This window comes from Artemia franciscana, chromosome 18 (assembly GCF_032884065.1).
Source record: "Artemia franciscana chromosome 18, ASM3288406v1, whole genome shotgun sequence".
NCBI classification, from domain to species: domain Eukaryota; kingdom Metazoa; phylum Arthropoda; class Branchiopoda; order Anostraca; family Artemiidae; genus Artemia; species Artemia franciscana.
Window position 1 is genome coordinate 17,275,495 of NC_088880.1, and position 24,569 is coordinate 17,300,063.

General features: G+C 34.0%; 1 protein-coding gene across 1 annotated transcript in view; it reads left to right on the forward strand.

Moving 5' to 3' along the window:
* LOC136038391 (uncharacterized) overlaps positions 1–20,521 on the forward strand; it is a 39,029-nt gene extending 18,508 nt beyond the window's left edge. Inside the window, exons 3-5 of the mRNA XM_065721462.1 lie at positions 7,977–8,045; positions 15,650–15,768; positions 20,315–20,521. Coding sequence (XP_065577534.1) covers positions 7,977–8,045; positions 15,650–15,768; positions 20,315–20,392 — 266 coding nt within the window. The 3' untranslated portion in view covers positions 20,393–20,521. The remainder of the gene's footprint in view (positions 1–7,976; positions 8,046–15,649; positions 15,769–20,314) is intronic.
* Positions 20,522–24,569: the final 4,048 nt, after the last annotated feature.

Genomic DNA, 24,569 nt, shown 5'->3' on the forward strand with positions numbered 1-24,569 from the left:
TACAGATGCGACAATTCGACCTTACTGAAATTTTAGTAAACTTAGATATGACAAATTGGTGTGGGCTGCCTTTTTTTTCACCATGAAGGTACGGCAAACGAGTTCTGACGCAGCAATACTATTTGAAAAAGTATAAAATTAACAAAAACATCAGAAATGTTCATTTTTCTTGAGTTTCTTTGCTGGCTGCCGTTTTTCTTCAATGGAATCTTCCTCTAGACATGGATCTCGCGCACACGGAGAGGCTTCCAAACGTTCAGTAGCCCCCTTGGCCTTGTAGTACTGTTGAATCTTGCTTTCAAAATACTTCTGGTCTTGGTTGGGGATGAACTTTAGGAGATGCTTGGCATCTCTGGTTTTCGTATCAGATAAATCAATATTTTTGCCACAAAGTTTGGGTAAAACAAGACGTTCAACAACACGGACAGCCGAAGTGTTGGGACACTTTTTAACCGAAGTACATTCTTGTGATATAGTAGCCATTTGCAAGCCTTCAGAGAAGGAAGTTTTGAACCAAACTATCTTAGCGTTATCCTGACGGAACTCAAGGTGTTTTACCTTTGAATACGGTACCAACGAGTACTTGTACAGCTTTGCTGGCTTTTGCAAGTCAAAGAACTTTCACTGGGTCATTTGTAGGACATTCAAAGGACGTGTCTTTCTTACTTTCAGTAACTTCCTCACCAGACCTAGAGGAGAAAACAAATCAAGGTGCTTTAGCCCCCGCTCAATAGTGCTATGTACACCATCAACCTCTTGTATAGTCGAATGACCTGGTTTACAAAACTTCATAACCTCTTTTTCTAAGCGTGGAAATTTTCTTAGAACATCTTGAATGGCGAAGCTTATAATTCAGTTTCGTTTCTGGGACACGCAGGAGTCCGAACAAGTAATTAACTGACAGATATCAGGGTAAGTATCAAGAACTTTTTTGAGTATGACCACTAGTCCACAAGCTATTTCGTTTGCTCCGCGTCCTGCCTCAAACTCGAACCAAATGCAACAGTATCTCATTGATTTTCTTACTGTTTCAGACTGTTTGAGAAACTTACTGTTTCATTATAAATCCATTTTTTACTATTTTATAATCCACAAGCACCAATTTTCAACGATTAAGTTGGATAAATAAATTTTATTTTGCCGTTTTCTTCTTCCTTGGCGCCGAATTCTCAAATACAGTATGCGTTTTCGGTCGTTTTGACAAAATAATGCTACGTTTTTTCAGCGCCAAAATAATTTATAATCAGGTTAGGTTAAGTTAGTCAGGTTAGGCTGGGTTAGTTAGGTCAGGTCAAAAAGTGTTTAAATTTGAATTTACGTTAAAATCGATTTATTTATAAACAACATAAAAAAGGCATCGAGTGGTATGTTCACTTTATTTCTAAGTCAATAATATGAACTGCAAAAAAATTTACCAACAGACTGCTGCATTACAAGGAAGCACTACCAAAACATGATTATAGCCAAGATTTATTCTGAACACTGATACGCAACAAAAATCATAACAAATCAGGTATTTGATCATATCAAATTATGCTCTATACATGTATAATATATCTTATAATATATATAATATAAGATATAGTATATATTATATTCTTGGAACAAAGTATTAGTCAATTCCACAAAAATGAGGTACCTGGATTCCTGTAAATGTTGTGCGGCTTGTGCAGATGTAAATGCTGTCCGTTTGTGTCTCATTGTGAAACTTTTGCCAAATCTTTTCTTGTTCAAAAGTATACGTCGACGGAGTTACGACAAAATGGCCATGTAATTTTCCCGTATAAGTTACGACAAAACCGCTCTTAACAAAACGGCAAAATGTGAGATACGATAAACGAGAAATGAAAATTGAGGCACTTATAGTTGAGATGCGATAAAATGGTCGACGGAATCGGATAGAGCAAAAAATTTCACATTAGATGGTATTCTTAACTCCACTTCCCGAAAAGGTTGCAAATACGACAAAACCACTCTCAGGGGACGACCAATATATCTTCTTGCCAAGGCTGGATTGAGGTGTTGAGATTTCTCAGATCTGTATGGTAAGTTCGGTGCTTGTTGTTTTTGGGTCTACCCTTGCGGTGTGCTCCCGATGGTTGTCTGTGGAGTGCCATATTCTCAGAACGTCCTTACTGTGCCCCTGGATTTTCCATGTGCACTACATAGCCAAGACAGTGGCATGTTTCATTCATATTTGCTCAGTATAAATTGACCTATCGAAGAAAAGATTTTGTATAGTTTAAAATGCGCTGAATAAGAAGAGTGAGTAGCTATTGTTATTTTTAACTGCCTCACCAATAGAGTAAACATACCACTTGAAGCATTTTTTTATGTTCTTTATAAAAATAATAATTGCTTCTTCTCTAAATTCAAAGTTAAGCACTTTTTGAGCTCTTAAAAATGACAAATTTCCAAAAATATGACAATTCATATAACTGACTTACCAAAAAGTGAACATACCAATCAATGCTTTTTTTTTGTTCTTAATGAATATAATAATTGCTTCTACTGCAAATTCAAATTTAAGCACTTTTTGAGCTCTTAAAAATGACATATTTTCATTAAAAAATGAATTATTGCTTGTTTTCCACAAAATAATACTATATTTTCTCAATGCCATCTTTTTCCATGTTTTTGAATAAAAATACTACATTTTCTCAGTGCTAAAATTATGGTTAAAAAGTCTTACTGAATATACAGGAGAATGAAGTGACCAACAATAATCACATTGCCTTGATGCTTCATTCTATTGTCAGGTGGTTTTCTAACAGCAAGAAGGGACTGCTTGAGGCTTGGGGAACTTTGACTTCTGTACATGCAACCTATATGAAAGGGCCCAAACGCCACACTTGTTCAACATATGGCTCCTAGTTTGAATTGATATCAATGTCTTCTACCTTAAGAGAGCTTCAAACATATACAGCTATTCTCTTCCTTCTATGTCAGATAATTTGTGACCAAAGTTTAATCAGGAATCTGGATCTGAGTGTTTCCAAGAGGGGCCTCAGTCCACTCAGGTTTTATCTTGCAAAAAGCATAAATGTCTGCTTTTTCTGTTGTTAGTGTATATTTTATTTCATGGAGTTGTGAAATTAAACAATCTACATTACTATATTTTAATCTTAACATAAGAAATTGACATCTGAATAAACTAATTGATTCACTCTGTTAACCTCTCAGAAAGCTTATAATCCAAGTGAGTATGATCAATTGTACCTTCTATTACAGGTAACCGGAATTGGACAGGTAACAGGTTCCTTGAACGGAATTGGGTGGAAGAGAAGTGGACGGTAGATCCAGTGAGCGATGGGGTCTGAGCAATGGAAGCAACAGGTGAACAGCCATTAGCTCGTCTTATATCCTTTTTAATATGGTTTCTGATGCTAATTTCTTTCAAAGAACTCGACAAGAATTACGGCAATCGTTGCAATTCACCCTTAAAGATTTAGATTATAGACTATATTACAATCAAAAATAGCCTACATCCATGTCCACTATAAAATATATGAATCTATAGCAATAACATAAGATCTACATCGCATATAATTTTCCCATATCCTAATTTATAGATTGCATAAGTGTGGAATGGAGATTCACTCGATTTGAAAATGCAAATGAAAGTTCTAGTAGGCTACCCCTTTTAAGGGTCACAACCATGTTGGCAACATGGTGGCCAACTGCTGACGTAGTAAAATTGCGCAAGTTGTGATCGTTAAACATATTGCCCTTAGATGTTTCAAACGTATTTAAAATGAAGTTAGGAAGGCTCCCTAATTAAATGAACATGTGAAGAACGAGTTAGATAATAATTTTCCTTATTTTATAGCTATTAAACAAAATCAAAAAACAGTTTTTAACTGAAAGTAAGCAGCTATGTTATAATATATGAAAAGTTGGCCCCTCCTCATTACCTTGCTCTTTACGGTAAAACTGTTAGCACTTTTTAAAGGCTTCCTGTTGTAATCAAACGACCCCTGTGTTTCAGTAGGTGTTAATAAAGATCAATCAGACAAATAGTCAAACTTTAGCGTAAAGAGAAAGGTAAATTTGAGTGTGGGAGGGGGAGGCTGGTTATTCTCAATCGCGCATCATGTTTGAGATGTCAACTTAGTGCCCTTGACCCTGGAATTGTGTATTGGAATATAAACTTCAGATTTCAAATCAATAAGCTCAGTAGCACATCAGTGCCAATTTGGTAGAAATCAAGTGCCATTTGAGAAAGCGTACCCATCTTCTTTGATTAAGGACCGCCATTCTTTTTTCCAGGGTCGGCTAACGATAATTAAGGATTAACATTGAAACATTATTGACCCCTCTCTAACCAATCCCTAGTAGACAATAAGTCGAAAGTCGTAGTGCATTTCCAAATATGCCAGTTTTAACTGGAGTGGGTGACCTTGAGGGGGATATGCCCAAGGGCGAATTCTTCGGTCTCTCAAGTACGCAGATCGAAAATTGTTGCAGGAGTCACAGAATTACAATTTAAGATATATATTTGCTTTTTTTTTATTTTAAATGTCGATAGTTTTATTTTAGATTCCAACAAGTTGCCGAATCTTTATTACAGTGTTGATTGAAATCAAACACCACGTCTAAAATGTGTACGTATTCAGTATTTTGATTTACAGTATTCTGATTTACAACCAGCTTTATTTTTTGACTGGGGAGGGAATGCACGACTCAAAACACCCTACTTTGGAATTCGAGTTCACGCAGAATGAAATCCTTCAAAAAACTAAAGGTAGAAGGAGAATAGAAGGAATGCAAGCACAAGGGCATAATATTTGGCTCTTTAATCATCCGGATCGACGAGAGTTAGCTGGGTATAAAAGACCATTGTTGTTCCGGTGGTATGATTTGGTTTTGGGTCTCCACTGTGTCGTAAGCTCCTTCTTCTATCCCTATCCCCGGAAAGGAGACCTATGCTAGTGGGATACATTGTTTTTCTCAAGGCCATAACAATTTCAATGATTTAAGTATTATGAAGATTGTAACATGGAACGCTATAACGTTGGAAGACGTCTACTCTGACGATAATTGCATATAGGTACAAATAGACAAGATCCCAGGTAGAAATATGGTACTTTTTATCAAGGGACTAGCAAATGTTATGACAATAGACTTCCTATATTTTAGGAACTATAAACTAGTTACAACAAAAGTGGTGCTTGATAATAAAATGGTCCAGTAGACGTACAGGGTAATCAAAAGCTTTTTTTCTCTGTTAAAAAGAATTGTTTTCATTGATGTTGAATCCTCAATTCATAAAATGTTTTATATCCATGTGTATCCTTTTCTAATATTTATTTGTTCTTTTTTTAGAAGGAAGGAGTAAAAATTTACATTCTTATTTACAACGACCGCGGCAATTTTATCAATTTGCATAGCTCCTACACTGCGGAGACTTTGGCGAAATGCCATAAAAATATCAGGGTAAGGTTCCCTTGAACAGTTTTTTTTCTTCTTCTTCTTTTTTTTTCTTTTTTTTATGCCTAGTTCCATGTCAGCAGAACAGAAAAGAATGAATTCCATCATCTATAATTATACTCCTCAACACCTCGGCGATTATACTCTGAAGCAAGAAATAACGGGGTTACTAAACTATACATTGCTGTATCTCGGAATAAATCGAGGTGACATACTTGACATTTTTAGATTGAAATCAGGGATGAGAGTAGTAAAGCTAAACCCGGTTGAAATCAGAGACTATATTTTAAGAAACATTAATTTTAAGCAGTTTTTATAATTTTAAGAAGTTTAATTATTTTAAGAAGTATTATGAAGGTTTGCTTTATCGGTGGAACCAAAATACACAGCTGTACAAAGGGAGGCCCGTAAACACTTAAAGGAAATGTTGACTCTTGCGCAAAATGACGGCCGTGATGCGAAGTTACGAGGTTACAAATTGTTTATCCAAGGCCAAACATTCAGGTAAGATAAAAATTCAATATTCGAGATTAAGCGTAATTTGAAGCCAGTACAAAATCCTGGTCCACCCCTTTGTGCTAGGCTCTTAAATGATCCCAATAATATTACAATGAGGATGGTTAGTGATGCCAATGATAGTAATACTGAGACATTGGTACCATCGACCAGCAATCCTCAGACAGTATCGACAGCTAAAAGACCTGCTACTGCTATTATCAGTCCAAATGACCTACATCGACCAGGTAATCGTAATGTAGCACCCAATGGAAGCCATTCGCCAAGAAAGAAGTTTAACGAAAGTGGTGGTTTTTCACGAGATTTTTATAACAATAGACACCGAAGTGTATTAACGGATATAAATAACCGCAGTCGTGAGTATTATCATGTTGCCTTTTCCCCGGCAAAGACCACTAGCGAGTAATTTCAACTAAAGGCTAGTGACGCTAGCCTGCTGACAGAAGACGTAGATACATAGGAAATAGAGGGCCACATACTGAGTCTAGTGTCATCGAACACAAGGATTACGTGATAAGTTGGCCTATTTTTATGGCGATTTATTTCCGTTTGATGTGATTTTGCTTATTGAAACATGGGATGATTACTTTCCTGTATCACCTCTCCCCGGGTATTTGGTAGAACAGATCGTGCGTAATGTGTTAAGAAATAATAGACATTGTGGTGGCATTTTCAACTTGCTTTGGCTGTATATTTATTTTAAATGTGGGAAGCAATTAGTTTTGGGTGTAGTGTATATATCTCCACAGAATAGTTGAGCAAACATCCCAGACGTGTTGATCCCAGATTTAGGTGATTTTTTCCCAATTTATTGTAGAATGCCACGAAGCAACAATGATGAAAAAAGAAAAATAAAGGTATGGGGAAGAAAGCTCCCGGCGTTTTGTGGGGAACATGGTCCTGTTGATTGCGAATGTAGGTTTGGGAATGATAAGGGTTGGGGCGAGTTTACTTGCCTTTCGAGTCCAACTCCAAGTGTGGTAGATTATGTGCTAATTAATACGCAATTTGTACCTGAATCAATTAATATGGGAGGATTAGATTTAGTTGGATCTGATCATACAGCTATTAAGCTTGAGGTGAAGGTTAACAGATAAAGATATTGAGGCATTTCAAAGGGAGCTCTTGGAGTCGCATGTTGTTTGCTATAAAGTTTCAGATTTGAATCAATCTTTTTGGTACTTTTAGGTGTTTATGTAATAGCACTCCTGCATACCCGAGTATCTTCAATCGGTCCTGCAGTCTTCTGTTTATAAAAAGGTAATCTGTAAGGTTGGCTATCTCACCATCATGTGACATGGACTGAGCATGGACTTGTTTTTGCCTGAACTTGTTAAAACTAGATTGTTATAACACAAAATTGCGAAAATCTATAACCACTACTATTTTGTTTTTTTGTACCAAAGTTGCTTAAGCCCCATCTATCCTTATTTTAAACAAGCTGGTTGAAATTTCTTAATAAAATACTATGTTTATACTTGGGATCATGTCTATTTCTTCCTGTAACCGTAAATAAAATCTATCAGAGTTACTACTATCTCCACCAGTCAGTCATACAAGGGCACTTACTGCTACCTCACACTTTTTAATGCAACTATATCTTCCGTTATTGCTTTAAATCGTAGGTTGTCAGATTCTCTTTTTTCTTCTTCTTCTTCTTCTTTGTACCGTGCTGATCTGAGTGTTATAAGACGACCTTGCAACCCCATCAGTATTGACTATATAATATCCTGAAAACGTTTTACTATAAATATATGTTCTAAAATTATCCTCTTAAATCGTTTCTAGCGTTGCCATAGCTGCCCTCCTTTTACTTTAGTAAATCCTCGGGTCGAATAATTGATTGTATATACTGTTTTTTGTTTTGTTTCAGCATTCATTTTGCGATTTTTATAATACATTTTTTTAAGTACATTAAAAATACATTTTTCTGCCTAAATCTGAAAGTATTTTTTCCGTTTTGGATCTTGTTGATTATTAGCGTCATATAATAAATAACTTTTTTTTAAGTGAAATATTCTTTGTTCTAGGTAATGACGGTACAACTATGGCGGCCCAGTCTTCAAGTTTGCAAGCAAGGTCGATACGTGGAAATCAAGGTAAATACTTGTTAAAAAAAAATTGGGGTTCTGGGTTTTAGGGAATAGCAGGCTCTGCAATATGAGGGGCCTATTCTTAGCAGCAACAGTGAGTGTATAATAAATGCGTCAATAGGAGGGGATCCAGACAACATTAAGATGAGATTTATTAATACATTTATAATGTAATAACATGTATAATATTACGCAATTTATGAATTTATAATTATAATTTATTAAAATTCATAATGTTTATTGCATTAAATATTATTTGTTTCTTTAAATGTGTTGATATTCTGTATCCACTCTTTGGTGCGTTTTCAAAGAGCTTGATTCGGAAAAACTCTTCTGATATATATTGCACTTGTATGGTCTCTCACCTGTATGTATTCTTTGGTGCCCATTCAAAGAGCCTGATCCAGGAAAACTATTCTGACACACCCCACATTTATGAAATTTTTTTCCTGTATGTTTTCTCTCATATCCTTTAAATTTTCTCTGCTCTTTCCTAAATAAGCGACTACTCAAACATGTTTTCCGATTGTTTAAGTCTTCTGCTTCAGTTTCGGATTCATATGAACTATTATACATGCGTCAACAGGGGGAGGGGGGGTAGTCAACATTGAGATGAGATTTATAAAGAAATTTTAGATCCTATATTTTTTTCCCTCCCCGTACACTTTATAAATTTAGAAAATAAATTTTTCAGTTTCAAGTATTTCAGTATTTTTCAAGTATTTTCATAGAAAAATTGTCCAAAAATGGCTTTCCCCTATATTTAAAATGTATTTACCCCTTCCTTGAATTTTCTTGAATTGACACTTGGTGTGTTTTTGGACCTGTTCTCTGGATGGTACAGCATGAACTGGGTCTAGTTCAGGGATAAGGGTATATGCTTGGTACATACTATGGGTTTTTCAGGCCAATGGGTTATTTGATTTCCAGTAATAATAATTTAATTTAGGGGGAGGGGGGTCACACTTTGAACAAAAAATTTAAAAACTCCCGTTTGGTGGAGACCTCGCCTTCCCTTTAAGAATACGGAATGCATAAAACACTCGACAAATAGAAACAATTCAAATTTATCATCTATTTGTACTTGTTTTCTCAGTAAGCCTGTTTTTATCCCGCGCAGTGCTTCTTTGCAAAAAATAAAAATAAATAGATAGACTCGAAGGCAAATTGATATGACTCTATGAAGATCGTTAATTCAAAAATAAATGCCAAATAGAATGAAAATTCACAGGTGCTGCTCGTTTCTTGTACCTGTCTCTTTTTCCAATAGTTCCTAATTTCAATACACACAACCCCTTTTTTTCAATATACGGATAGTAAGTATACGTATCACAATATCACCCTAAGCAACACATTATAATGCTAGTTGTCGAAAGGAAATAAGAACTGGCAAAGGATCAAATAGTTCAGACGAGAAAGAGGGGGGGGGACGAAAGATCATCTTGTTGATGTTATGCAACAATATGTAATTAAAGTACTTAGTTTTGAAAGAAGGAACAATGACTCATTTTATGATGTTTATTTTTATGTTTATATTTTAAATATTTTTATATTTATATTTGAATTTTTTATCATTATATTCTACTAGCCTAGACACTTCCAATGTTAGTTGTGTCTAAAACGTTATTTCTCCACTGACAGTGTATATTTCTCTACCACTACTATACTTAGTTTTCCGTTTTTTTATATCTGTTTTTGTAATTGGTTAAAGAGTTAAAATTGGTTGATTTAATTGGTTTAATTAGCTGAAATCGCATATTTAATTTTTTTATACATTCCGTTACATAACTGCCAGCAGCTATTAAATGCAAAGAGTTGTACAGAATTTTTGATCGGGGGGGGGGAGGGTCCAAAGAAAGAATAAAAAACGCATTAAGCATTGTTTATATGTATTTTTGTAATGTTTTACGAGTCGGACAAACATTTTAACGGAGGGTTCAAATCCCATACCCCCCCCCCTTCCTAGATACGGCCTTGATAACATGGTGCAATAATAAGGTAAATAACGAGGAATTATTATTATGGGAATTGGTAACGAGAACCAATAATTACTTGGTTCTAATTATTTGTATAATGGAATGCCAGTGTGGTTCAAGTTTATTAATATGCACGTGCATATTTATAATAATTTGATAGATAAGCTTTATTTTCTAACAATTTAAGTGCACAAAATATTAGTTAAATATCCAAATGCTTGTTTAAAATAAATTATTAGATACCCTTTATTTTCTAATAAAGAAACGTGCGTTAAGTGTTTGTTAAATATTCACATGTGGGTCATTCCCTGTCAAATAATTAATTTGAAACCCACCTCTTTAGATTTTGATGAAACTTGGCACAATTGTTGCATTTGCTATCCTATTGATAAATACCAAATTTTATTTCTCTATCTCTTATAGTTTTTTTTTCTACAAATTTCTTAATTTAACGCAACTCTAGGCCTCGGATTTTGCGTCTTGCAATGTAACTTGTAGCTTAAAAAATTGATATCTTGAAAACTATTTGAGATATCACCATGAAACTTTGCATAATATTTAATTAATATATTTAAGATAAACAAAAAATACATTCATCAATCTGTCTCAACTCCGAAATATAATAAAAATATTATAATCAGAATTTTTTTTTTTGTAAACCGTTGTTAGGATTTACTAAAATTGCAATATCTCAGGTCTCAGACCTGGTAGAGTGTTCATATTTTTTTTACATACTCCTAGATACATAGGCTAACAGATAAACAAAAAAGATGTATGGCTTTTTCACATGTTTGACTGATATTCAACATTATTTATGAGTAACAAAATTACAAACCAACTAAAAGAATACGCAATTTGAAACATTTGGTTTGAAAGTAAATTAAAGTTTAATTTTAACTTTTCTTGTATTAAGTTGTTATCAGAATAAAAATACTCAATTAAACAGGGTGCTCAAGTCACTTTCAATTTAATAGTATTTACAAAACATTTATGAAGATAAATTGTAAATTATTTACTACTGATCATGTTTGTATCAACTATGAAGTGTTAAAAATTTTATATATCCACTTATTTTTTATAATTATTTCTAAAATCAATTAATTATTGATAGAGCAAGGAGTGAAGACCTATAGTGCAAACTTCTTGTGCAGTGATTGTGATTTTTAATTTTATTACGTGAAAAGTGAAACATAACAGTTACAGCATATAACTGTGATTTCCATTAAATATTTTTTAATAAAACTATTTAGTTTTGAAGTAAAGATGCACCTTTTAATTTTGGAAATCAACAAGAGTCAATTTTCTCTGACTTGGTGATTGTGTACAACTAAGTGAATAGGCTAGTTACAGGTTGTACCTATTTTTCTTCTTGGACTTTAAAATGGGGTATGCGGAAATCAAATTGACAAATCCTCAAGCTTCTAGCATTGGACTATTTAAACAATTAGACTGTTTAAGACAACTTATACACCTTCCAAAAAATTACAATCTTTATCAGAATTAACCGAGGAAGAAAAAAGAGTTAATTCAATTAGATCTCGAATCGATTTAATTGAATTTAAAAATGTTTGTTCCCATCACAGCTACTACTTTCTCAATGTGTTTGAAACATATCAAACAGTATGCATAGATCCATTAAAAAAGCACAAAAAGCCAATAGAAAGTCACTAAGAAGTGTATCTTTAAGTTTTTCAAAACAATTGTGTGAAAAAAAAGGTATTTTTAATAAACCTGGACAAAAGATATGCCTTTCATGTCAAAACTTCGGTGAAGAAAAAACTAAAATCACTGAAAGTGAATCTGTAGACGAACTAATGATTGAATTGGATTCATTTGAATCAGAAATGTCTCCCTTTCACAAACAAATGCAGCCTTAGATGATTTGGGTTTAACTCCGATTAAACTTCATAATTTGTCATCACGCAGTAAGGGATCGTATTACAAAAGAAAAGTTGAAAAAGTAACAAAACAAGTAAAGAAAAAAAATCTCCAAAGCTCTAGATTATGATATTGAAATGTCAGAAGACGAAAAAGAAGACAAAAGAAATTCTTATCAAAAAAGCAGAAGGTTTTGATAAGCTCGTCGGCCTTTTAAAAGAAAAACTTATGTCTGTTGGGAGATCCCAAAAAGTTCAGATTCTGACTTTGGTGCCAGAATCGTGGAGCCAGAAAAAAGTTGCTACAGAATTTCAGGTGACCGAATATATGGTAAAACAAGCAAGAAAACTTAAACGAGAGAAAGGTATCCTAGCTATCCCTGACCCTAAAAAAGGTAACACGCTCTCCAAAAACACAGTTAAACTTGTGACAGACTTTTACCAAAGTGATGAGAATTCAAGAATTTTACCCGGAGCAAAAGATAAAGTGAGCATTAAAAAAAATATTTATATGCAAAAAAGACTTATTATTCTCAGTAATTTGAGAGAGCTTTACTCTGGTTTTAAATGGGAATGCCCCGACTTGAAAATAGGATTCTCGAAATTTTTTAGTATAAGACCAAAGTGGCGTGTACTTGCTGGGTCAGCAGGTACCCATACAGTATGTGTATGCAGCATACGCCAGAATGTGAAATTGTTACTAGATGCTGTAAAATTGAAGAAAGTTACAAAGATTTGATCAAAATCTTGGTTTGTTATGTTGAAAACAGTGAGTGTATGCTACGCCATTGTGACAACTGTCTGTCTGATGATGCCCTGATTGAATACTTAACTGCAAAATTGAGCGAAGATTATGATTTAGAAGAAGAAATAATTATAAGCCAATGGGTTAATACTGACAGGACAGAAATGGTTAAGCAATCAATCAGCGTTGAAGGCTTTATTTCTTTACTGAGCAAATCTGTAGAAAACGTAATCCCACATTCATATATTATAAAATCATAGTCTAAAACTTTCAAAAAACCGAAAGAAGATCCACCTTTGAATACAGCAATTGTAGTAATGGATTTCAGTGAAAATTATTCTTACACCATTCAAAATGAAATCCAAAGTTATCACTGGAACAGAGGTGGATGCACAATTCATCCATTTGGACTCTACTTGAAAAAGGATGATAAAGTTTTAATTTCCAGCCATTGTTTCATAAGTGATGATTTACAACATGACACTTGTTTTGTGAATTACGTACAAAAAGAAATTTCGAAATGGCTGAAAGAAAATCATCCCGAAATAAACCAAGTTCATTATTTCACTGACGGCTGTGCTTGTCAATACAAAAATAGAAATAGTTTCAAAAACCTAACAAACCATCATGAAGACTTTGGAATGAAAGCCGAACATTCATTCTTTGCAACAAGCCACGGGAAATCAATATGTGATGGAGGAACTGTTAAGAGAATTTTGAGAAAAGCCAGCCTTCAACTTTCAGATGAAAATCAAATCAAGACAGCAACTGCAGTTTATGACTTCGGTAAAGTCAACATTGAAAAAATAAACTTTCACTTTATTGACAAAAAAAATGCTGAAGCTTTCAGATTGGAGTTAGCGTCACGATTTTTAACCACCAAGACTATTCTCGGTACTAGAAGCTTCCATTATTTCAAACCATTAAACACAAATGAAATTGAAATAAGGAGGACTACTTATAGTCCTAATCCTACTCTAATGTTTTCTTTTGATTCTGCTACAGATTGGGTCTGCATTCAACCATCTTTAAAAGATTATGTGGCTGCAAACTATGATGAAAAGTGGTGCTTTGGACTCGTTAAAACTGTGTTTCATGAAGAAGAAGATGCTGAAATTCTTTTTCTTCACCCTCCAGGACCTTCTGCCAGCTTTTACTGGCCTCAAAGAGAAGATTTGTGCAAAATACCTTTGGAGCACAATATCAGTACAGTTGATGCACCGCAATCAAGTAGCACTGGCAGAGTGTACTACTTCAAAAAAGAGTGTATCAGAAAAACAGAAGGGTGTTGGATGAAGTGGAAAAAATATAACAAGCAGAACTAATAATTGCTGTAAAAGATATTGATTCTTGGACTTCAGTTTTTATTTTATTTCACATTTACTAAATGTAAGTAAACTACAAATTTATAATTTCTTAATAATATTCTAGTTTTTGGAATATTAATTAAACATGTGAAAAAGCCATACATCTTTTTGTTTATCTGTTAGCCTATGTATCTAGGAGTATGTAAAAAAAAAAAATATGAACACTCTACCAGGTCTGAGACCTGAGATATTGCAATTTTAGTAAATCCCGACAACGGTTTACAAATAAAAAAAAAATTCTGATTATAATATTTTATTATTTTTTTGGAGTTGAGATAAGTTAGTGAATGCATTTTTTCTTGATTTTAAACATATTAATTAAATATTATGCAAATATTCATGGTTATATCTCAAATAGTTTTCAAGATATTAATTTTTTAAGCTACAAGTTACATTGCAAGACGCGAAATCCGAGACCTAAAATCGCGTTAAATTAAGAAAATTAAAAAATTTGTAGAAAAAAAAACTGTAAGAGATAGAGAAATAAAATTTGGTATTTATCAATAGGATAGCAATTGCAACAATTTTGCCAAGTTTCATCAAAATCTAAAGAGGTGGGTGTCATGACGTGGTTGACTTGACATGGAATGACCCCGCTGTAACAGCGGCCCACAATATCTACAGCTCAATAAATGAAAGTGTGGAATGTAAGCACAAAGATTAATTACTTATCCTAATTACAAGCACACTCTTCCTCTTTATAATTGCATCTACGTTATTTTTAATTGCAAAATTTCTGTTTAAATAAATGAATGCGTTCTACTGAAATAAAGTTAATATTTGAATATTTTCTACATGTATTTTGGGACGTTTTTGTTTAAAGCGGGTTTACTGAGTGTTATTAGAATTCGTTATAAGTTATCATTATGCCCCAATTCCTTTTATAATGCACCCTAACTTGATTATAGCATAACACATTACTTAAAAAAAGGTATCATCACTACTCTAGGGGTTAATAATTTGCGCCGCTTTAGTTCTGTCTCTAATATTTTTCTCGATCAGGAAACAAATCTTTCTATAGTCATGAATTTTGTTTTTGTACGGCTTCTTATAATACTAATAAATGTATTTCTGATATAAGAATAAAGGTTTCCGATAAAGAATTAAAAAATTATATGTACTGAGATACAATTTAATAACAAAGGAATAATGCACGCATAGATTTACAACTAATGCTTAGAAACAAATTATATTGTTTTGATTTTTGTTCCATCTGTAAGTGTAACGGATTGATATATTTGGAACAATATAAGAAACGAATGAGTTAGAAAAAATTATTTAATTGAAGTATAATATTTCAATAATATAAGACTTTTAGCAATGATCGAGTTCTAGCCAAAATTATGTGCATAAAAGACTCATAATTGTATTCTCTCCTATTTGTTTTGAACTTGGCGTAATATGACTCAGTATTCAGCTCAGGTTGCCAATATTCCGGTCAATTTGGAGAGGGGATGGACACCAAGGAAACTGAACAAAAACCTTAAATTGTAGTTGTTTTAGACCCTCCCTATTTTGTTGAAATAACAAATCTAGTTCCTGTCTAAATTGTTAGATTATGTATATTACCTATTTGTATCCCCTTAATATATAAAAAAAAGATTATTCAATTAATACATAAATAACAACTTAAATCATTTTGCAGCAGTCAAAATGAATGAAGAGGAGTGGCTCAGGAAAGGTTATGCTGAATATCGGATCAAAGTATTGAAGAAACTAAATACAAGGTCGATGATTCAGCAGAGGCAGCATGAGGATGAATGGGTGAGTGCATTCATGATCGATTGTTAAAATTATTTAATAAACTTAAATTTAATGGTCATTGGACATGTCTAGTATAATTATTATAAAGTTTTTAATTGATGTTTTAAAAGGAAATTTATTTTAAAAAACTTAATCTTGTGATGGAGGTTTGGCTTTGAAACCAGACATAAAACGGAATCTTGAGCTCGATAATGGCCAACGCAGTCAGCCAGTACTGAAAATCATCATGAATTCAAAACATACACAGAAATAATATTTGTCAATTAGTTACATATTTGTACTTAAGAAATCACTTGATATTTATGAATATAAAGCTAAAAATATTTATAGCCAGTAAGTTGAAAATCCAACGAAAGGACAAAAATGGATACAATATAGACTTGTTGAAAAATTACCTGACGGATTAAAGTATTTCAAATTTGATTTATCTAATACTTCAAAATTTATAAACTACAAGAACTATGTCAATGGCAGCTTATAGTTTCTCTTTAGGAGCAATTTAACTGATTATTAGAATTTATTCCAAACTTGAATAATAATTTTTTTAGCAAAAGTGCATGAAAATTGTTTAATTTTAATTAAATTATATTATAACTAAAGTAAGAAATTACATTTTCTGTATTCATATTTTAATATGTTATGCTTAAATTTTAAATATTCTAGTCTCGGGAAGAAAAATTACGAAATATATTAAACTGGCTTCATGCCAGGAAGTGTTCTAAGAGTAATGAAGGGCATGAAAGCGTCAAAAACACTCAATCCTGATGGCATCCCGTCCTTTATCCTGAAAGCACTGAGAGAAGAGCTATGTGAACCTCAGGCAATACTTTTCCAAATCTCATTCGATCAATGCAAGTTTCCTACTTCCTGGAAGCTATCCCATGTAACACCTATTTTCAAAGGAAAAGGGAGACGGAGTGACCCAGAGAATTATCGCCCGATCAGCCTTACTTCACCATTCCTGAAAATCATGGAAAGGGTCATAGTGGAAAAGTTAAACTTGCACCTCAAATTGAACAGCCTTATCTCAGATCATCAGCATGGCTTCTGCAAAAATCGTTCTACTGTTTCCCATCTAGTAGTGATACACGACTACATCCAGTCTGCTCTGGATCATGGGATTCCAATAGATATTATCCTAATCGACCTACTTAAGGCCTTCGACCGAATATCCTTGCGAAAACTCATCCACTGCCTAGAAGTCTATGGAATCAAGGGACAGCTAAAAAATTGGCTCTGAGCATATTTGAATGATAGAAAAATAGCAGTCAAGGTTGCAGACACACTATCCACATGGATAGCAGCGATGTCCCACAAGGTAGTATTCTCGGCCCAGTCTTGTTCGTCATGTACATAGACATTTGCATAAATGCCATTTCCCAAACCGACTTCGGCCTGTTTGCAGACGATACGAAGCTCCTGGGAGAAGCTAGTGCATCATCACAAATCCAAAGCGACTTGGACGCCCTGACAGAGAAGCTCGAAGAATGGCAACTTTCCCCAAATGTAGCAAAATGCTCTGTCGTCCATCTTGGCCGCCAAAATCCGAAGTACTAATACAAAATGAAAGGCATCGACTTGACAAAATCTACCTGCAAAAAGGACCTAGGTGGAATTCTGAGCTTGGACCTCAAACCAAAATAGTATATCGGCCTGATTGTGCGTAAAGCACAATTCTCTTTAGGAGCAATTTAACTGATTATTAGAATTTATTCCAAACTTGAATAATAATTTTTTTAGCAAAAGTGCATGAAAATTGTTTAATTTTAATTAAATTATATTATAACTAAAGTAAGAAATTACATTTTCTGTATTCATATTTTAATATGTTATGCTTAAATTTTAAATATTCTAGTCTCGGGAAGAAAAATTACGAAATATATTAAACTGGCTTCATGCCAGGAAGTGTTCTAAGAGTAATGAAGGGCATGAAAGCGTCAAAAACACTCAATCCTGATGGCATCCCGTCCTTTATCCTGAAAGCACTGAGAGAAGAGCTATGTGAACCTCAGGCAATACTTTTCCAAATCTCATTCGATCAATGCAAGTTTCCTACTTCCTGGAAGCTATCCCATGTAACACCTATTTTCAAAGGAAAAGGGAGACGGAGTGACCCAGAGAATTATCGCCCGATCAGCCTTACTTCACCATTCCTGAAAATCATGGAAAGGGTCATAGTGGAAAAGTTAAACTTGCACCTCAAATTGAACAGCCTTATCTCAGATCATCAGCATGGCTTCTGCAAAAATCGTTCTACTGTTTCCCATCTAGTAGTGATACACGACTACATCCAGTCTGCTCTGGATCATGGGATTCCAATAGATATTATCCTAATCGACCTACTTAAGGCCTTCGACCGAATATCCTTGCGAAAACTCATCCACTGCCTAGAAGTCTATGGAATCAAGGGACAGCTAAAAAATTGGCTCTGAGCATATTTGAATGATAGAAAAATAGCAGTCAAGGTTGCAGACACACTATCCACATGGATAGCAGCGGTGTCCCACAAGGTAGTATTCTCGGCCCAGTCTTGTTCGTCATGTACATAGACATTTGCATAAATGCCATTTCCCAAACCGACTTCGGCCTGTTTGCAGACGATACGAAGCTCCTGGGAGAAGCTAGTGCATCATCACAAATCCAAAGCGACTTGGACGCCCTGACAGAGAAGCTCGAAGAATGGCAACTTTCCCCAAATGTAGCAAAATGCTCTGTCGTCCATCTTGGCCGCCAAAATCCGAAGTACTCATACAAAATGAAAGGCATCGACTTGACAAAATCTACCTGCAAAAAGGACCTAGGTGGAATTCTGAGCTTGGACCTCAAACCAAAATAGTATATCGGCCTGATTGTGCGTAAAGCATCAAATACTCTCTGGCTCACTCCCTACGATACCTTGACATTCACTCAAAGATCTCAGCATACACAAGATACGTTAGGCCACAGCTTGAATACGCCACTGTCATCTGGCCGCCATATCTCAAAAAGGATATTGACAGAATAGAACGAGTCCAGAAACGCTTTGTAAAAGGACTTCAAGGATTCAGAAACCTTCCGTGTGACGAAGCTCTAAGAAGGGTCACTCTCCATAAACTTGAGACAAGAAGAAGGATAGTAGATTTAAAAACCCTCTTCAAGATAGTTCGCGAGAATTTTGGGAATGTAAAAGACAAGCTTGTTCAAATAACTCCTCAAAGCAACACAAGATCGCACAGTCTGCAATTGAAGCCTGTGAAGATGAAGATTGCAAGATTTAATTCTTGCCATCCTTCGTTCATACCCTGGGTCATCAGGATCTGGAACTAACTTCCATTCCCAGTCGAAAAGATGAAATCACTGGAAGCCTTTTCCAATAGCCTAAACATAAACATACCATATCTCGAGACTTTCAACGTAGGACGGCTTTAAATAGCAATCGTGCCGCAGTCGATCCGCTCTTTGCCCTGCCATAACATTTTTCTTTTAATAAGGTGTCAGTTATGTGGAAATTTTGTATTGAGAGGCGTGGGGAATAAATTATTATTATTAATGTCTAGGTGCATTGCTGCTTTAATAAATTTATTCCATGATTTTTTTCTTATTCAAGTCTAATAGTGGCTTGTATTTCAATTTAGATATTTGGGTTATTTTTGTTTTTATAGTAATTTAAATTAAATTGGTTGTACTTTATTAAAATACAATAAAGAATAAATATTCAAAAAGTAGATATACCTTTAAAATTAAAAAATGCCTTTCAATTTATAACTTTTGCATTTACCCTTGTTAAAAGTCTTTTTAGTTCGCAAATGTGTTATTTGGCAATTATATAGAGAAAGATTGTTGTAAAGAAAAAATTGAATGCAACTGAGTATTAAGAAATTAATTCTTTAATGTGGAAATAAATATGGTTTATACAGTTTTATTTAGAATCAATAGTTAATTGTTATTCCCCCAGTAACAGTGATTACAATATGAAAAATGAAATTTTTTTTTTGGTTTGTTAATTTTTGCGATTTTTGTGAAACTCGTTAGTATGGAACATAATAGCAGAATGCATACAGTAGTTGAAATGAGTTTTTGCAATTATGACGTTTTGTATGTATTTTTGGTAATTGCTTGATTAACGTTATGTTCTTGATATAGTTAAAAATGATATTATAATGAAATAGAGATATATTTTGGAACTCTTTGAATAAATTATGGATTACTATTACAGAATATTTTTCAGAAACCAGGGAAATGTATTTCGTATGCAATCTATTTTTATATCCTATCGGAAAGTTTTAAATTAAATCAAAGATAAAATTACAAGTATTGAAAATTCATGTTCTAAAAATGTCAATATTAAACGTTTGAAAATACTTTGTGTAACCAATTTTGAAGTGAAAGTAAATTACCCAAATACAAAGGCTCCCCCTTGGTTGGTCTTATTAAACAAAAATAAAATTTCTAGGGTTCTATATTTGATACCACATTGCTCGTCAAAATTACGAGACAATCAGTTAATGTGCGATGAGATGTGTATCAACTTTGAGCTACTGAGACTCAATATCTGTTCCTTCTCTAGATGATAGATCTGCTGAAACATCCTGATTTGCTCCGAGAAAATACCGAAGAAGAAAACACGGAAATAAGGAAAAGTTGAATTTCTCTGCGAACCGGTATAATAACTCGGAAAAACACAGGGATTTTTAAAGAAACATTTTGGTGTCATCGTATAATTGATAAAACAAATTGTATATATTTTTACCAGAATATAAGATTATTACTTGAATTTTGAACTTGCCATTATGATAATAATTATAATACCCAATAACCTTGGCTCAGCTCCCTAGGATCGCAGACATTTTCGTGTAAAATTCCAACAAGAAAAGGGTAACGTAACATTGATGATACTATTATCAGAATATAAAGATTGGTAGTGTTCAGTTGAAAATAGTTGGCGATAGCAACTTGAGAAAATTGATAGTTTATTTAGTAATTAAAATTTTCCAATATATATATATATATATATATATATATATATATATATATATATATATATATATATATATATATATATATATATATATTAAACCAGCACTACTTTTGTAAAAATTTCTCTGGAAAGTGCACATCCCCAAACTACTTCTCCCAATGTGAAAATCTCCCTGTATAAAATCAGAAGTATTTATTATGTGTGTGAGGGGGCTGTCCCCTCCTCAAAACCTCTGTATTTACGCTAACTCCAAGTTAGTCAATTTCTGACTTTTCTCCCAATTCTTTAGGAACGGCTGTTGAAGCATAAGGGTCGTTTAAATCTAATAATAAGAACCCTGATTAAAAGTAAAGAAAAGCTTTAGCGTTGAAAATAGTTTCAACTATATGCAAAATATTGGAATGTTAAAAAAAGAATTGTAAAACAATAATATTAATTATTCTTAAGTAACGCATTGGTAGTTTCCTAGCACACAGTTAAATGAATAGGTTTTATTTTTTAGCTTAAAAAACAAAACAGATAATAGTAATAATGAAATGTGCAATAGCGTTCTATTTAAACTAATGATTTCCCAATTCTGTTGGAGTACTCGTGGATCCCAGAAGTCTTAACTGTTGACCTCAGTTGGTCATTATTAATTGAACTGTAGTCGTCATATGTTAGTATCATCCAGTTTGCACCCTAGAAATAGAGGTGAGCTTATAAAACAGTTAACTTTAACAGAATGGAAGTTTCCGAATTCATGAAACACTGTCGTTCATGAATTCGGAGCATTCCAAAAAATTTAAAGAAGCATATGTGGTGTAAATTAATACATCATTCGATTCAAATGTTTACTACTTCCCCATCGAAAAATTAATATTTTTTTTAGAATTATTGCCTTAGGCGTCTGAAGAAAACATTTGAAAAGACTAAAAAATTAGAGACGTGTTAGAGGAAAAAGTTTTGCAGGTTGATGCTGCAGCTCCATATGAATTTGAAGATTCTCAATTTTAATGCCCAGATTTTCTCCAATAATTTCAATATTTGTGTGGCGAAACCAAAATTTATATTTTATTTTAAAAAGCTTAATTCCACGGTAAATCGCTGGAGAACATATGCGCACCTGCTTGCGACTAATGAATAATAACTCCATTCTGTTGCCCTTCCCTGCCAACAAGGATCAGCGCCGCTGATGGTGATCCTAATTTCATTACAATTTAAAAAATAAATCCAAAATGAAATGAATCAAGATACACGTGGGAAGAAAAATGTATGGATTTGTTAGCAAGGCTAACCTGGGTCAAATCCATACTGTGGTGCCCAGGCACAAGGCTTCAACACCATATTTATCCCGGTATGCTGGTGTGCCTTTGATTCACTATCAGCTATGATTCTAGCTTCAAGTGTATCTAACAAACCAGCATTCTTATTTCAAATCAATATTAACTTCATTCTTATACAAATGTCGATTCAGTATTTACTGTTTACTTCCACATGGTCTTAAAAGTAAATATAATTTCTCTAGTTATTTTCAAAATAAATTTTGCTATGAAGTAATTAAATAGGAACTAGAAGCAGCTGAATATTTCTGAGTTGTTGATCTTTAGTTCTATAGCTGTATTTATATTAAGTATAATTTGATTCCAAACAGAAAAAAAAAAGAAGTTAAAACTACTTTAAAATGTCATCCCTTAAGTTATATTTCCTTTAAGTATAATTTAGTTTAAAATATAGACAAAAAAAGCTTAGGTATATCTTTGAAGAACAGCAAAAATCATACCTGAGCAGTCCATTGTTTGTTTTACCATCAATTTCCAACGTTTACCTGTAAACGTAATAGTGACCAGAGTTGAAACTAATACCGGTATGAACAATGATGGCAATTGCTATATATCGCTCCAAGGATACCACGATGTCATTTTAGCTAACGTCTGATATGACCTCGCTAATTGTTCTTTTCAACAAAATGTGATCTGGCTCAAAATCAATTATTCTTCTCGTAGTTTTATGTGCCATTGCACTCCTGTCCAAGCTAATCGCAAGAAATTGCGGGATTTCGGTAAAAACTGTGTGATGTTAGCTGATGTTCATTTGGGTAAAATTTTCCAACAGGATTTAGACTTATCACATCACTAAATTGAATGTCCGATCTCTCAACAACCTCTTCGTAAGCTGGTGCATCGAGACTTAGAACTCCTGGAACTGGAAAATAGCACACTTTTCCATTTGTCATATTATCATCGATTTGGCTCAATATCTGTGTTTCGAATCCAAAATTTACCTTTTTTTAAAGGCTTAATTCTACGTGAAATCACTGGAGAACATATGCGCACCTGCTTGTGATTGTTGAACAATAAATCCATTCTGTTGCCCCTCCACCGCCAACGAGGAGGCGCCGCTGATGGTGATCCTAATTTCATTACAAATTCCAAAATGAGATTCGAAATGCAATGAATTAAGATAAACCAGGGGAGAAAAATGTATGGATTTGCTATCCAGGGTAACCCAGGTCAAATCCATATTGTGTTGCCTAGGCACAGGGCTGCCACACCATGTTTTTCAGGTGTGCTGGCATGCCTTTGGTTCACCATCAGCTACGATTCTAGCTTCAAGTGTATCTAACAAACCAGCAGTCTTATTTGCGGTACCCAGGAACAAGGCTTACACACCATGTTTTCCGGGTATACCGGTGTGCCATTCGTATACAAATGTCAATTCAGTATTTAGTTTATACTCACATGGTCTTAAAAGTAACTATAAATTCTCTAATGATTTAAAAAAAATAAAGTTTGCTATGAAGTAACTAAATATAAACTAGAAGCAGTGAATATTTCTGACTTATAGCTATATTCCCCTTAAGTATAATTTAGTTCCAAACATAAGAAAAGAAGTTAAAACCACTCTAAAATATCAGTTATAGTTCCTTTAAGTATAATTTAGTTTAAAACATAGACAAAAAAAGCTGAGCTATACCTTTGAAGAGCAGCAAAAGTCATACCTGAACAGTCCATTGTTTGTTTACCCATTAATTTCACATTTGAGTCATCGCAGAGACACTATGTACCTTCCAACGTTAGCCTGTAAACGTAATAGTGACCAGAGTTGAAACTAATACCTGTATGAACAACAATGGCAATTGCTATACATGGATCCAAGGATATCACGATGTCATTGTAGATAACATCTGATATGAACTGGCTAATTTTTCTTTTCAACAAAATGTGATCTGGCTCAATACCAATTATTCTTCTCTTAGTTTTATGTGCCATTGCACTCTTGTCCAGTTAATCACAAGAAACTGTGGCATTTCAGTAAAAACAGTGTGTGATGTTAGTTGATGTTCATTTGGGAAAAAAGTTTCCTACAGGATTTCCAACACTTTTCCATTTGTCAAATTATCATCAATTTGGCTTCAGTTACAGCGGTGACAAGCCAAAAAGTTATGATTCTTGAACTGGAATAGTCTACTAAGAGGACTGAGAGTAGTATTTGAGTTTGTTCCCGAGTCTTCTTCACCCATACTTCTAAACAAAGCTTCCCAAAACTCGCAGAGTGACTGCTGTTCGTCCTCAGCAAACCCACACACAGTCGGCAGTAATGATCTTAGCTGGACTGTTGACTACATCTTGTCAAGGGATGACATTGCTAGCCGTTAAATTTCAGCTGACATTTTCATAACTTGACATTTTCAAATGATTAGGTTTGTCTGTACGAATACATTACACCTTGACAGAAAAAAAAAGTACAAGAGACAGAATCTTGATTGAACTGGTAATTTTATCAGATTAGGAAAATTTCCTACGCAGGGAGAATCTTCCGATGGGTAACCGTCTAGGAAGGGAATCATCTGGGGGGGGGGGCA